At 41.7% G+C, this 15,691-nt stretch overlaps 1 protein-coding gene across 3 annotated transcripts in view; it reads left to right on the top strand.

Annotated features, from left to right (window-relative positions):
- The first annotated feature begins 72 nt into the window (after window positions 1–72).
- LOC117410864 (TOG array regulator of axonemal microtubules protein 2-like) overlaps window positions 73–15,691 on the top strand; it is a 28,034-nt gene continuing 12,415 nt past the window's right edge. For 2 of the 3 annotated variants that reach the window (XM_059025581.1, XM_059025583.1), the window contains exons 1-9: window positions 73–1,359; window positions 8,512–8,645; window positions 10,905–11,039; window positions 11,677–11,931; window positions 12,117–12,526; window positions 12,889–13,025; window positions 13,847–13,923; window positions 14,255–15,135; window positions 15,465–15,654. In XM_059025581.1, the coding sequence (XP_058881564.1) occupies window positions 8,621–8,645; window positions 10,905–11,039; window positions 11,677–11,931; window positions 12,117–12,526; window positions 12,889–13,025; window positions 13,847–13,923; window positions 14,255–15,135; window positions 15,465–15,654 (2,110 nt within the window). In that variant the 5' untranslated portion in view covers window positions 73–1,359; window positions 8,512–8,620. The remainder of the gene's footprint in view (window positions 1,360–8,511; window positions 8,646–10,904; window positions 11,040–11,676; window positions 11,932–12,116; window positions 12,527–12,888; window positions 13,026–13,846; window positions 13,924–14,254; window positions 15,136–15,464; window positions 15,655–15,691) is intronic. The other variant, XM_059025582.1, reaches the window with a different exon arrangement.

Below are 15,691 nucleotides of genomic sequence, written 5' to 3'. Positions count from 1 at the left end.
CATTCCACATTGTTTCCACAAACATTTGAATTAAACGGGGGGGGGGGGGGGGGGGGGGTTACTGTACTTGGATTGATCCAGCAGAATGTCTATTAGAACTGATGAGCTTACAAAAAATGCAATACAAGTGCGACAGGATTGATTATCACATGCGGTACTGTTCTGGGCTTGCCTGATGGAGACAAACTTGAAGGTAGCAGTTTACAATTTCCCATCTAATGTCTCTGAATGGGAAGCTGCCACTGGAATCCCTTTAAAAAGGGGGTTGCACTTTTCTTACAAGAGTGTGCTGCATTCATTCATCCCGGGTGAGCTAGGGAGAAGATTTGTCGTTGTGGAAACCTGTTGTCATGGTAGTAAGTAGCAACACGACTGTCGACCCCCCCAGTTTTGTGTGGGCCTCTTTCTCAGCAGACCGTTAATCATGAGAAAGACACTGATGCAGGCAAGGAGCTGACAGCTGAGTTGCAGGTACGTTGCTGATTATTTGTTAAGTCTTTGGAAGTAGAACATTTATGCAACTAAATCGAAAGCCCCTTTGGAACGGGCATGTTTGCCTACAAAAGAGCCAACGCTGGAAATTCCAGCGATTCCAGCACTGGCTCTTCTGGGTCTGAGCTGGTGGTTTGTTGGTTTTCAACTGGTGTTGCTGGTTCAAAAACAAACCATCAATCTGAAATCCCCCTTTGCTGTAAAGTCAAGAGATCATTGTCTACATCAAAGGCTCTCAAGGACTTATGTTTGGGGAATCCCTTTTTAAAACCAATTTTGAAAGGGGACCCAAACAGGTTGAGTATGTATGCTTATATGTATCACAAGACCTGTCCCTTTCCACAACAGTGAAAGAACATGTTTCTGTGTATTAAATATGTATGTCCAGAGAAACCACTTGACCACAGAAATGAGTTCTCCCTAGTAGGGGAAAATGGTATGCTAACAAGAGAAGAGCCTTGATGGGCCGAATGGCCTTTTCTCATTCTCAAACTTTTCTTTTGTTCTTATGTTCTCCACCCCCTCTCCCTCACCCTGGAAGCTGATCCCACCCCTTCCCCCCAGCTCCCCCAGTCAGCTTCTTAACACTTTCATAATGTTAAGTTGCTAAGCAGCAATGTTTGATCTCCTTACCTGCAGGATACACCTACTGTTGTTTACCCTGTCTGCCAGTTTCCCTTTCTACTCCCCATTACAGCAGGACAGGACTGGGATAGAGAGAGAGAGAGAGAGAGAGAGACCCTGAGTTCTTCTAGTCCTTATCACATGTGTCACTAGTGCTTATGTTGTGCTAAATCAGAGCAGGAATTCAGCATGACCAGGGCTGTGAAGCTGGGAGCTCAGCACCCGGGATCGTGATAGAAAAAGGTTAGTTACTTTTAGCTTTGCTTTTGGTTAATGTTTTTCAGTGGTCTGGTTTATTCTTGAATCACTGGTCAGCAGTTTTAGCTGAGGGACGAGTGAGTGACTAGTGCATTGTATATTCAGCTCTGATCAACCAAGCATTGCTTTATAAAACTTGACCACAGTAAATTTGCACAGTAATTCTGTAGTTTTCTCCAAGGTTCTACTCTACATTAACCATGGTTTGCCATGTTTATAAATTTAATTTACCATACCGCTCTATGCTTTATTACATTTGACTATGCATTTACCATGGTAAACTTTTAAAAGGGGATCTCTTGTTTGTGACAACTTATAGCGGCTGTTCTTTTGGCTGGGTGGCACCAATGAATTCACTGCCTGTGATGCTGCTAATGCTGCTAAGTGGATCCCCTGGGATACAACATGTATTTGTTTATATAGATGTCATTGTATTTTAACATGTACCGAGCCAAACAGAATTGTAATGATTATGGTCATTGAAGACTAAACAATTGATTAAATTGGAGTCTAATGTTTTGACACATATATAAATCTATATATGCAATTGTATTTGTTAATATGTGTTAATATATAAACATATATAATAATTTGTTCTATTGCAGCATTTTCACTCATCACGTTTTCATAATGCAAATCATTGCTGCTTCTCGAGATTCCATCACAGATGTATTGCTTCAGAACAGATGGTATGGTGCAGTGCTCCACTTAACCAGAGAGTGTAATCCATAGTAATCAAAGCTTTCATTGAGGCAGTGTAGTATCTCTGAGACTAAAGTATAAATTACAAGGGATTCCTTAGTAGGCACAGGCTGACTCACCTGCAATACATTCACTATAAGAGGGCTATATCAGCATTTAAAACATATAAATGATTTTTGTTTTGATGCGTTAAACAAAGTTTTGCATGTGCCAATAACAGTCTACCAAGAATTTGATTAAAGCTTCTGGTGAGGGCGTTTAGTTCTCAAGCTCCTTCACTTTGGAACTACTTGGAATGCTGCATCAACCCGCATCTTTAAAAATCTCATTTTAAAACACGTCTTCTAAACTTGGCCTGTTATTAGCGCACAGTTTTAGACCTCTTTTTAGTTGCTTATTGTAAAGTGTCCTCAAGTGCTCAGGAATTGTGTCCTGAACAAGCATCCCGGTGCACTTTACAAAACAGACTAAAAAAAGAAACTGGCATGGCATATAATGGCTAAAGTGCCACCATCATTTTTGTTTTAATCCAGACTCATGGAATTATATAATCACAAAATGAACATACACACACGTACGTGCATACAGGGATGGACAAAGGTTTTGCATCGCCCTATATAATTAACTAATTTTGTTTCATAAAGTCAAATGAAACCTGCTGAAATAAAGTTACATCTACATATTGAATGACATACCAATTGGTAGTTTTCCGTATACATAATGAAAAACCGACAACAATTGAAAAATGTGACATTTTCGAAATCTAACATGAAATACTGTACTACTATATTGGCTTCCGGGAGACTTTTGCGATATCATTTTGTAGTTTCTTTGATTACATGATGTTAAATAAAAGATTTAAATTATGCTCATATAGTTTTTTTATTTTTTTTAATTCTGTCTCAATCCTAAAATTCTAGGTGATGCAAACCTTTTTGCCATAGCTGTACATACCTACATAACTGTGAGATACATTGGACTGCATACCCTTATACTGGTTTACTCTGGTATCTCATGGCAAAAGCACAACAGGTGAAAGAATAATAAAATCACAGTACAGCACATGCAGTCATGGCTAATCACATGTAAGTATTGTAGCGATCGTGGTTTCCGCAGGCAGGCGCATCATACAGGGTGAGGCAATCCACAGACAGGCGGAGGACGGGCGTGAACCCGGGACCTCTCGCACTAAAGCATAGCGCCGATACCGCTCTACAAAAGAGCCGGCTCCTTTGTAAGGAGCGTATTATTATTATTTCTTTCTTTCTTTTTCTTTCTTAGCAGATGCCCTTAGCCAGGGTGACTTACAATTGTTACAAGATATCACATTATTTTTACATACAATTACCCATATATACAGTTGGGTTTTTACTGGAGCAATCTAGGTAAAGTACCTTGCTCAAGGGTACAGCAGCAGTGTCCCCCACCTGGGATTGAACCCACGACCCTCTGGTCAAGGGTCCAGAGCCCTAACCACTACTCCACACTGCTACCCCTCAGTAATGGCGTTAAAGGTTACCTAACCGATAACTAAGAGTGCACATTGAGTGTAGGAGCTGATCAAATCAGTCATTGATTCCAGAGTAACTGCCACTGCCTTGATGCACGTGACAGGAGTAATGTCATTTTGGTAAATGTGGAGTGCAAAAGGCTTCTTGTGGTATCACGTAACGTCACTTTAATAAATTGACTGTGCTAATCGCAGAGAAGTTTGACGAAGGTATTCCTGACAGGCGCCCTTTATTTACTTGCTGTGTTTCTCTACTTGTAAATTACAGAACTGTCTGGTACAATTAACTGGGTCAAAGGTTAAGAGAATTTTTATATTGCATTTCATTGAGTTTTATTGCTTAGTGACACCACGCCATACCAAGGCCGTAGCTAGCTATGAGGCACGAGCCTTGGTTAAAATCATATTGTAGCGTGAGCGAGGGTAGTGGTCAGGGCTGGTAGGTGATGCAATCTAAAAGACATAAGCCTGATATATGCTTCTGCAAGGGAAGGGAGCTGGTTCTTTTGCAGGAGCATATATCGGGCATATGTCTTTTAGATTGACATCTACCAGTCCCGAACCCTACCCGGTGCACACTACAATATTAATAATTATTTATTTAGGCCCTTTTACACGATGCTTTGCCGTAAAATAAAATGCATTTCATCCCCCGTTTTGTGCATGCATTAATTCATTATATATAGCTCTTCAAAATCTTTACTGTTTATTTACTTATGTCGAGTGATTGATGTGTTTAGTAGGCTACTGTCTGTATTTCAATTTACTATCGCTATTTAAAATATACCTAGAGTTTCTTTCTTTATTTATTTTTTCTGACGAATGTACCGGCCTCGTGATTTTACATTGCTGGCTACGGCCCTGCATACTCTTTGTCGACCTCTGTGGAGTCTGTTTTACTGGATCTGTTGCAGGAGCCTGGTTATTTGACAATAAGGACTTGGATGTTGGAAAAAAAAGTAAGGTAACAAGGCTCCTTACAACACGTATTGACCACACATTATATAGGCGGTGTGAACAGGCGCTGCGGACTATAACTAATTATGCTGTTTACCTACAACAGATTGGAACAGTGAGCTGGACTGGTTAAAGCAGGGCTATCCTTTCTTTCTGCAGTCAAGGGCAAAGTCTACAGCCCCAAAGGGGATGGGATCACTAGACAAATGTGCCTGACGCTGGTTTCTAAAGAATCAAGTTGCTGCTTTCATTAGTGGTGGAACTTTACAAGGTGATAAAGGTGCCTCACTTTGTCTTGGCTGATAATGCAAAATGGTTGTTTGTTGAATATGCTATTGATTTTTTTATTTGATTTTTAAAACATTTAGATTTTTTTTCTTTTATTATTTTTTTTAAGAGATTAAAGCACTCAACTGCAGAAAGGTAAACTATTAACACCACAATGATAACTGGAATTAATTGGCCTGATTTTTCCACTTGTTTAAAGTACATTAATTGAAGTGCAGGTCTTTCAGCAGATTATCCCAGGTGAAGAGGATCTAAACATTAGCATTAGTACAGTACCGCATGTGCAGATTTGCCAAAACTTTACCAGGACAGTTAATATAAGCATTTATTCTACATATTCTGCTTGTTTCTTTTATTCTCTGGACACCTGGTTGGCTATATAGCTATTAAAGGCTATATCTTTGTTACAGCTCTTCCAAAAGTTAAAGTTATGTTTTACATAAATACAAATATCTTTCATTTAAAAGCTATTTCTGAGTACAATCTTCATTGGTGTGATTTGTGATAAGTCAATACATTGTGTGTATGCGGTCTCTTATTGTATAAGAGAGGACATTTTACACAGTTTGACGAGCTTCATTTAGCGGTCCTGTCTCCCAAACTGCACAAGATGACATATCTTATACAATAAGAGATACCCTACACACCACAAATTACCTTACTTAGTACAAATGCTTTTGAAACAGCATGCTTACACTTTGATGTGCTGCAAATCAAATACGATGAGATATGTTACTGTTTGCACAACATTGTAAATGGCAGATCTTACCTGCAACCTACTTATGATGCTTTATTAAAGTGGGCTCAGAAAAAAAAAACAAATAGACACCCCATCTGTACTGTAGCAGAGCTCCTGACTCTCCCTCAATCTGCACCCCATCTGTACTGTAGCAGAGCTCCTGACTCTCCCTCAATCTGCACCCCATCTGTACTGTAGCAGAGCTCCTGACTCTCCCTCAATCTGCACCCCATCTGTACTGTAGCAGAGCTCCTGACTCTCCCTCAATCTGCACCCCATCTGTACTGTAGCAGAGCTCCTGACTCTCCCTCAATCTGCACCCCATCTGTACTGTAGCAGAGCTCCTGACTCTCCCTCAATCTGCACCCCATCTGTACTGTAGCAGAGCTCCTGACTCTCCCTCAATCTGCACCCCATCTGTACTGTAGCAGAGCTCCTGACTCTCCCTCAATCTGCACCCCATCTGTACTGTAGCAGAGCTCCTGACTCTCCCTCAATCTGCACCACTCTGTACTGTAGCAGAGCCCCCAACTCTCTCAATCTGCACCCCCCTGTACTGTAGCAGAGTCCCTGACTCTCCCTCAATCTGCACCCCTCTGTACTGTAATAGAGCCCTCAACTCTCCTGCAATCTGCAGCCCTCTGTACTGTAGCAGAGCCCCCAACTCCTTCTCAGTCTTTGTTCTTAAGATATTTGCCTAGTTATCTAACAGTACAGTACAGGAGCAAACATCTATGAAATGTCACATTTCCTGAAATGCTGACTTGTGTTAACTACACAGAGAGATGGAAACATGCTGGTATACCTATAACAAGAAAACAAACAGTTTGTTTTTAATTTTTGCATTCTCTGTTTCTGGTTCAAGAACTCAATCTGTTTGCAAAGTGTTCCTCCCTTGCCCAGTCTGTATATTGCTGGCTTGACATTTGCTCGTATTTGCTCAGTTTATACACTCTCAGAGTAGCTGCTGAATGTGTGCTGATTACTCTATTGATTCTGCATCCCCAGGATCAATATTTGCTCATATTGGCTTGATGACCCTGTTTGCTCACCATGTATTACAGTTCATTATCACACACAATGTTCAGATTGTGTGGCATCTCGCTTATTTGGTTTACCCACTTCTCATTTAAGGAATAAAGCGTTTACTTCCTCCTACTCTCCTGTGATAAGCAAATCCTGGCTATATCAAGGGTTCAAGTCCAGGCATATTGCAATTTATTATACAAGGAGACTGGGCGCATTTAACGATGGGCAGAATCTCATCTGATTAACCTTTAACCCAAGATTCTGCATGACCAACACAACTGACATGTGCGTAATCTACTGGGCATCTCTGCATGCCCTTAATGCCTACCATGAACACCAAAAAGGTTAGTTTACCCACTTCTGTTTTTACCACTACACCACTTGGCGTGACTACAGGGTAATTATTATTCTTATTATTGATTTCTTAGCAGACACCCTTATCCAGGGCGACCTTACAATTGTTACAAGATATCACATTATTTTTACATACAGTTACATTATTTTTTGCATACAATTGCCCATTTATACAGTTGGGTTTTTACTGGAGCAATCTAGGTAAAGTACCTTGCTCAAGGGTACAGCAGCAGTGTCCCCCACCTTGGATTGAACCACTGACCCTCCAGTCAAGAGTCCAGAGCCCTAACCACTACTCCACACTGCTGCCCCTCAGTAATGGAGGGGAAGGACTCAATGCTATAAAGGTGCCTCTGTAACCACCTATCTCATTTGTGCCGTGGTTTGAGCACTGGGATGGGAAGCACTTGGTATTCGGTAGTCTGGTCTCAGTACTGAGTTCAATGTTGGACCTGGAGCATCAGTAACATCCTGAAACATTTTCCCTTGAAAATGTATAGGTAGAGGAAACTATAAACTTGTATTCACAGCAGGATTTATATTTCACTTTTGATCCAAATTTGACATTCATTTTCCTGTACACTGTTCTAGTAGAGCAATGTACAATGCATCAAGATTTATGTAAGAAGTACAACACATGTAAATGAAAGTGGGGAGGCAGCAAGGCGGGAGGAACCTTGTGCAAACACAGCTATCGGCAGTCCTTGGAGCTGGTCAGTGTTAAGAGAGGGAGTGAGAATAGCTTATCACACCGTTTCAGTGTTCAGACATGTTCTTGCGGCCAGGCCAGTTTGATTAGAGCATCAGCATCTTTTTGTTTTATTATTGTATTCAATGTACTATGTGTTTGTATCCCCATTGATATGGGGATTGAGTACAGATAAAATAATGCACGGGTCAGAATATACCTGTGCATTGTATGCACATGAAGATTACAAGGATGTATTATTTCAAATGTGCTGTTTCCATGTCAACATAGAATATATATGATTATTTCAGTCAAATGTTTTCTACATTTGCTAAATTTGCAGTTTTAATATAGTTTACCATGCTTTACCATATCTCTGTGCTTTACTTACCTATGCTTTACCATTTTTCACTATGCTTTATTAGATTTTGCTATGCTTTTACTATGGGACTTAATAAAAGCATAGCAAAGTCTTATAAGAGTCCTACTACATTACCCATCAGCAAGTTATGTATTAAGAAATAAACATTTAGTAAGAAAATCGTAGCACATTACCTGGGAAAATAACAGAGCAAAACCAGTAATATTCTTGTTAAAGAAAAATGTGTCTGAGGTTTGTTGATCTAGCTGTGTTTTATTTAATTGGTTGTTCAGGTATTCTGTGGGAGGTAGGTGGTATCCCTTATAAATGATTCCCATAGTAAAAGGATAACAAGGTGTAATAAAACACAGTGAGCTAAGCATTTTAAAGCACAGTAAAAACATTGCAAACCATTGTAAACTATGGTTAAAGCAAAGTATAACCATGGAAAAAGCATGGGCGAAAAATATAGTGCAAATTTGATAAATCCCCTTCTTTGTTTCCAACAGGACTGCAAACTGAGACTGTCCCAGGCAGAGACCCAAGGAGACGAAGAATACAGAGAGAACGATAGAGACGGAGTGACGGAAGAAGAGGAGGAGAGGGCTGGCTACAGTCATGGAACATGGCAACTTCACTACGGGTATAAAAAGAAAATAAGATCGGTCTGTCTGTCTGTCTAGCAGTTCAGGGCCACCTGCAAAACTGAATGAATAAATAAGAGATAGTGCTGCAACCATTATTCAACCAATATTATTGAATTTATCTGGGGGATATCTTTCATCTCTTCTCAATAGCTCCATTTCAAACTGCTTAAAACTGCTTTTTACCTCCAAACTCTTCAACTTCATCCAGCAATGCCAGGATTCAAAACAGGAGATAGTCTGGTTTATAGACTCCAGTGTTAAAACATTTCCAAATCAACACCTATGTTATGAAGTTGACAATATCCTAGCAACTACTCTTTTGCTGTCTTTTAAGTTTGAGTAATAGTTCGATAGTTAGTGCAGTAGTCAAACATTGCTGAGCGGCATGTCTAATAATCTTCTTTGGTAAAACTCAGATTTTAAACGTCGGTTGTTGAAGTTACAGATGAGCCTGTTAGGTTCACTGGGTCTAACGACAAAGCACCTAGAAACACAAACCCTTTCTATTGAAAACGAAATCCTGCAAACGGAACACGCATCTGCAGTCTGCTACGCCAAACTCGATACAGCCTGAACTTTGACTTGGTGTTTTGTGAGTGAAGGAATCACCCTGTTATAAACAATGCTACAGCTTCCACATTTACAGGACACAGGGACTAGGAAAAAAAACAGCTGCCATACCACTGCTGTAGGGTCCGGACATCACAGTACTCTAAATGTCCTATCCAACCTCATCATAACCTCCTTAAAATTGTACTTTACACTTCTGACAATATACCCATGCATTCAGTTTGCAACAGGGAGATGCAGCTTTTGTGTGTTCCAGAATACAGGTCAGGGATTCCTTTTGCAGTTCAGCGGGTCCCGAGGAAAGATTAAATGATAAAACAAAGTAAATTAGTTCAATGACAAACATTTTCTAAATGTAGCACTATTGAGTGTTTAAAAGTCATGGATGATTATGAAAGCTTGCCTCACTTATCTTAGAGATATTAGACAAAAGCAATATCGATGTAAACATATTGTATTGACAGTTCGTTATGTGTTTGCTTTAGTTAAGCATGCCTGTGCAATAGTTGGCACACAAGGTTTGCAGAACAGGGAGTACTGCTGGAGAGCTGAATAAACAAACAGATTGGAAAGAATGAAAGACAGTCCTGCAACATTTTCTACTACAAGTCAAATGAAAGTAAACACATTTTCAATATTCTGTTTGAGAATATATTACATATATTGTAAAGCTATATATTTTAAATGTATGACAGATAGACCGACATCAAAGCAGCCGTGTTCATAAGCACATACATGAATGAACAGAACGAGGAGCTACAGGCTCACCTTGACTAGAAACACCGAATCAATCCCTGAGCTTCAGAAGACAGACAGACATATTTTCAGCCTAGAACAAAGACGTACTTGGGGGTACTTATTTAGGTATTTAAAATATTTAAAGGAGTTGACAAAGTTTAACTGCAGCACAGTAACAGCTGGAAATGAAGTAGAGGGAAGGAGACACTTCTTCACAAAGACAGAGGTGAGGGTAAGGAATGGGTTACCCAATCATACTGTTGAGGCCAGTCACTTGGATCCTTTAAGATCCAATTTGTCAAATGTTTAAGATCAGTTAGCTGCTAGGAATGGGCGGAGCACAGATGGGCGGAATGGCCTCCTCTCCTTCAGTCATTTTCTTCTATTCTTACGTCACTAGTGCAGCTGGTTCCTCCAAGAGTATAGAGCTGCAGAACGAAGGGACAGCGTAGCTCACGGAGGGTAGTGCTGCGTGCGCAACTCGTAATTTACGTAGCGTTTTATTCACCCTCAACACCCCTACCACGTGACCATAATACCCCACGAACCTTAGGTTTAGGGTTAGGTTATTGTTATGAAATAAACTTCGTTTTAGTATCTAAATTTATCATCCTTATGTGATTGGGCTGTAGCATATAATGATGTCATACATTACGAGTTGAGCACGTATCACTACCGTGTGGGAGCTACTCTGTGGGAGCCTTCGTTCTGCAGCAGTACCCGTCTCGGTTCCTCTGCTCTGAGAGTAACGGAAGCATTTCCGTAGCAACACTGCCCTCTGGTGGTAATTCGTTGTCAGTGCATATCTAGAGAGCACTTAAGAATATAAAAAGCACGTACTGTGCTTCAATAAGGTAATGATAAAATGAGTATTCGCCTCTAGTAGCATTAATTGCATTTTAGCATTGTTTCAAATATTTTAAAAGAAATCTGTTTTCTTTTTGCAGGTAAATTCAAGGCCCCGGTTGCAGTGTATTGTGGGAGCGTGCCCCATGTAAAGCCGGGGTACAAACCAGTGCGGAGTGGCAGCCTTGACTCAAGCATGCATCTCTATGGCAACGACTGGCGAGCTGTGGACATGGGTATGAAAACAGCATCGCCTCCATATACAGCTTTTATACTGTTTAATGAAGGATTACAAAAAAAAAACCTGTGTCAATATCACACTGTCACTGTTGCTTTTTATTTCTGAAAGCCTGGTACTTGCAGCAACAAAATGCTGTCTCACACAAATATGACAAATTCATATTTTCATTGAGCCAATATGGCATACAAAGGGAGCCTTTCTCTATTTTATTCAATTGGAACTGGGTATGTTGATCTACATTTTACTAAGGTGGGTCAATTTGTGCGTCAAAAATCAGGTACAAGAAAAAAGCTAATAACTTGAATTTTCTGTTCAATTAAAAATATGGATTGATTACCTTTCATTATGTAATCAATCCATATTTTTAATTGAACAGAAAATTCAAGTTATTAGCTTTTATTAGCTTTAGCTTTAAAGACCAAACCCCTTTGGGTTACTTTAAATCGTAGAAATACTAAAATAAACTTTGTAATTTCAATGACAAACATGAGAGACTTTTAGTCCTAACATTTGTCAGTGGGTTTACATTGAGGCTTCTTTTAGTTATAATGTTTGAAACACTGTGAGCTGTGCAGTAGCAGCATTCCGAGTAGCTTGTGTGCACTGTGACGGAGCTCCCTGCTGCTCTGCAGAGCTGTTCCTGCCCAGGCTGAAGCCGCCGGTGTCAGAGAGGTGTGTGCAGAGCGGAGAGAGTCAGAAGGGAGTGCGCCACCTTGTGAGAGGGAGGCCCCACCAGAGGAGACTGTCGCTGCTGCCCATCCCCATCAGCTCTCGAACCCAGCACCCACTCTCCCAGCCTGAGTCACAAAAGCTTGACAAGACAGGGGCCAAGGCAAGCAGTGCTTCACTGGACTCTGACACCACCTGGAGCCAGAGGAAGACAAGAGGTAGAGAAGAGGGAGGGAGGGAGGGAGGGAGGGTGGTAGGTAAGACTTGGGGGAGAGGGGGTAAGGAGGGAGGGAGGGTGGGATAAGTCCCTTCCAGATCAGTGGATTGAAGTGGGGCGGGGGGCTCAAGTGCATTCCAGAGGTCCAGTCCAGTCCGGGTATGGATTTGTCTGTTTCTCTTGTAGGCTCGTTGGAGCCCGATGGTGCAGGCACCCTGCCTCTCAGACCAGCCAAGGCTCGCTCCCCTTCTCAGAGACCCCTGAATGGGTTCAAACCCATCCCTCCTATTGAACCCGGGTCAAAAAAAAACAGCCCTCCCAGCGAGTCAATTTCCAAACCCAGTTCTCCTCACCCAGCCCTTCCAGAGAATTCTAAACCCATTCCCCCTATTGAACCCAGCTCCACACCCAGCTCTCCCAGTGAGCCCATCTCTAATCCCTCTTCTGAACTTGGGTCCAAACCCACACCCATCATAAAGCTGTGTCCCGGCCCTGTGGTGATGGACCGGGGAGGAGGGAAGGGGGGCAGTGCCAGTCTGTCTGGGGGTCCGGCAGAGAAACCCAGAGTGGGGGACTCCCAGGACAAACTAGATGAGGTGAGCTCACAGGGGCAGGGCACTCACGCCCTGTTCTAACTGACATTCAATGTCTCCAGTCCTCTCACTCACACCCCTCTCTACTTGTCTCTCCCTGTATCTGCCCTCTCTCTCTCTCTCTCTCTCTCTCTCTCTCTCTCTCTCTCTCTCTCTCTCTCTCTCTCTCTCTCTCTCTCTCCCCCCTGTCTCTTCCATTCCTCCATCCATATCTCTCTCCTCCATCTCTCTCATTCTCGGTCTCTCTTTGTCTGTCTCTCACCCTGAATCTCTTGGTCTCAGTCCCTGTCCTGCTCCTTCTTTTCTCTCCCTTTCTCTGAATGTATCCAGTCCTCTCAATCTCACACACTCTGGTTTCTTTGCAGTCCCTTCCTTCTGGAACTCTCAGAAGGAGGAAGTCGCTGCTTCCGATTCCCCTATTGGGAGTTGCTCGCAGCCGCACGCCTTCCCCTCACCCTCCCAGCCAACCAGGACGCAGCCCAGAGGTGCGCGCAGACAGGAGGTTGGTTCTTGCTGTGAGGATGATGGTGTAGATGATTGTGAAGTATTTTAATCAGCAACTTTTTTATTTATGCATTTAAAACTTGTGCTCACCCGGATAACCCTTATAAAAGTTTAACGCACTACATCTGAATGGTAAAGTTTTCCTATGCTTTTCCCTAGTTAATTTATGCATTTACAATAGTTCACCATATCTTTCCATGTTTGTTTGTTTATTTTTTATATATATATATATATATATATATATATATATATATATATATATATATATATATATATATATATATATATATATATATATATATACATACATATACAGTGTATGTGTGTGTGTATATATATATGCTTTACCTCAACTCTCTGCTTTAAAATGCTTACCTATACTTATTTACACTTTGCTGTGCTTTTACTGTGGGGATGTTTTATCTGGGGAACCTTTTGATAACAAGTTATCTTGTTATCAAACAATTTCAGATGCACTCATTTAAAAATTAAGGTATTATTTATCCATTTAAAATCTGTAAGCTTATAGATTTCTGTGTGCTTGGAATCATTGGAGAGTTGCACAGTGATTACTTGATGCTTACTAAAGCTGTTGACTTCCAATCACTGTGTCTCCTAAATAATTCAGATTTAAACAATCTGTAGGAATTTTAAACACCTGAAAGCGTTGTGTGTGGCTCAGTTGTGAATTTAGAAATACTAAAAGAAATGTAATAAGTTCAAGGACAAAGGCTTCTAGTCAAAACTTTTGTCATTGAAATGATTACGTTTCTTTTAGTATTTCTGAGTTTGTAATAGTTGTTGATGCTGTGTCTGCAGGTTGTCCCCCGAGGGTGAGAGTGTTCCTCCCGCAGTGTCAGTCCGTCAGTATCGGGGTGCAGGGGAGTGGAGTGCAGGTCAGTGCTATTCACAAACACAACCCTCTTTCTTAAGGCTTGTTTTTGTTTGTTAATGTTCAGCAGTTGGTTTTTGGTTCAAGGAAAGGTCGGCTGAAAAGGGATTTATTTAGTGTCTCCACCAGGTGGAGCTGCTATCATGAACAGCCTCACCTTCTCTTTTGATTGGTTCACAAAAAAGCTGGCTTCTATCACAGTGTGCTTGCAGTCAAGCAACAAGAAGCTAAAAATGAAAAAGATTTGGTTTGTTTTGTGTTTTTAGTTTTGGCTTTGTGCACATGCCATGTTGGGATGCAGGCGTATCTCACTTACCATGTTATTAACCCTTCAGCTGTCGGAGTGTTGCCACCGGCCAGCACAGAGAGCGCCGGAACCAGCAAAGACAAGTCTAAGGAGTCCATTGGAGTGACACAACCAGATTTCACAACACAACCCCAGAACACTACACAATCTATACAAACTGAATTCAAAATACAACCCCTGATAAAAAACCAAACAGATGTCACAACAATACCCCAGATAAAAACACAATCGGAGGTTACTACACAAACTGATTACGAAATACAACCCCATATCACAATACAACCAGAGGTTACTTCACAAACCCAGAACACTACACAATCAGAGGTTACTACACAAACTGATTACGAAATACAACCACAGATCACAATACAACCAGAGGTTACTTCACAAACCCAGAACACTACACAATCAGAGGTTACTACACAAACTGATTACAAAATACAACCACAGATCACAATACAACCAGAGGTTACTTTACAACCCCAGAACACTACACAAACTGATTACAAAATACAACCTCAGATCACAATACAACCAGAGGTTAATTCACAACCCCAGGTTGCTACACAAACCGAATTTGTAACACAACCTCAGATCCCAATACAACACCAGGACACAGTGCAACCTCAAGTCAAATCACTATCAGAGGCAGCAACACAAACAGAATTCTCAACACAACCCCAGCTCACAACCATACCAGTGATCACAATACAATCCCAAGCCACAGCACAACCCCAAATGAACCCACAATCAGAGGCTGCTACACAGCCTGAGATCAGAACACAATCGGAGGCCACAACACAACCCAAGATCCCAACACAAGCTGACATCGAGACCCTGCCAGAGCCTCTCTCTCTGATCCCAGAGGGGCACGCGATGCTGGAGCAGCAGGACTCCCTGGAGGAGGAGGTGAGGGGAATGACGAGTGGCTAGGTGTTGACGGAGCTGACTGACTAGAGAGGTTTGCGTTACAGGAAAACTAAACTCCTTGGTAAAAGGGATCCACTTGCAGAGTGCTCAGAGATGCAGAGGCACTTCACACAGAGAGTGGCGAGGGTATGGAATGGGTTACCTAACTGTGGTTGAGGCAGAATCACTTGGAATTTTTAAAACCCAACTTGAGAAAGTTTTGACATCAATCATCAACTAGGAATCGGACAAGCTTAGATAAGCCACACGAGCTCCTCTCGTTCGTAAATTGTCTTATATTCTGTTTTACCCCCCCCCCCCACCCCCAGATACACATATCCATCTCCAAGTCTGCTCAGGCGAAGGTGCGTCAGAAGTGGAGGAAGGAGCTGGAGCTGCTGTGGAGAGAGAAAGAGAGAGAGCGAGCTCAGTGGAGGAGTGAAGCTGCTAGTGACAATGACCTCCGCACTGACTCCAGCATTGACCTTGACACAGTGGACAGCAGTGAACCTCAACCAGGTACCAGCTGTATTCTAGCACCTGTGTTAGCTGCGCC

Source organism: Acipenser ruthenus, chromosome 6 (genome assembly GCF_902713425.1).
Source record: "Acipenser ruthenus chromosome 6, fAciRut3.2 maternal haplotype, whole genome shotgun sequence".
In the NCBI taxonomy this organism is placed as follows: domain Eukaryota; kingdom Metazoa; phylum Chordata; class Actinopteri; order Acipenseriformes; family Acipenseridae; genus Acipenser; species Acipenser ruthenus.
This window is presented reverse-complemented; position numbering and strand designations above follow the sequence as displayed.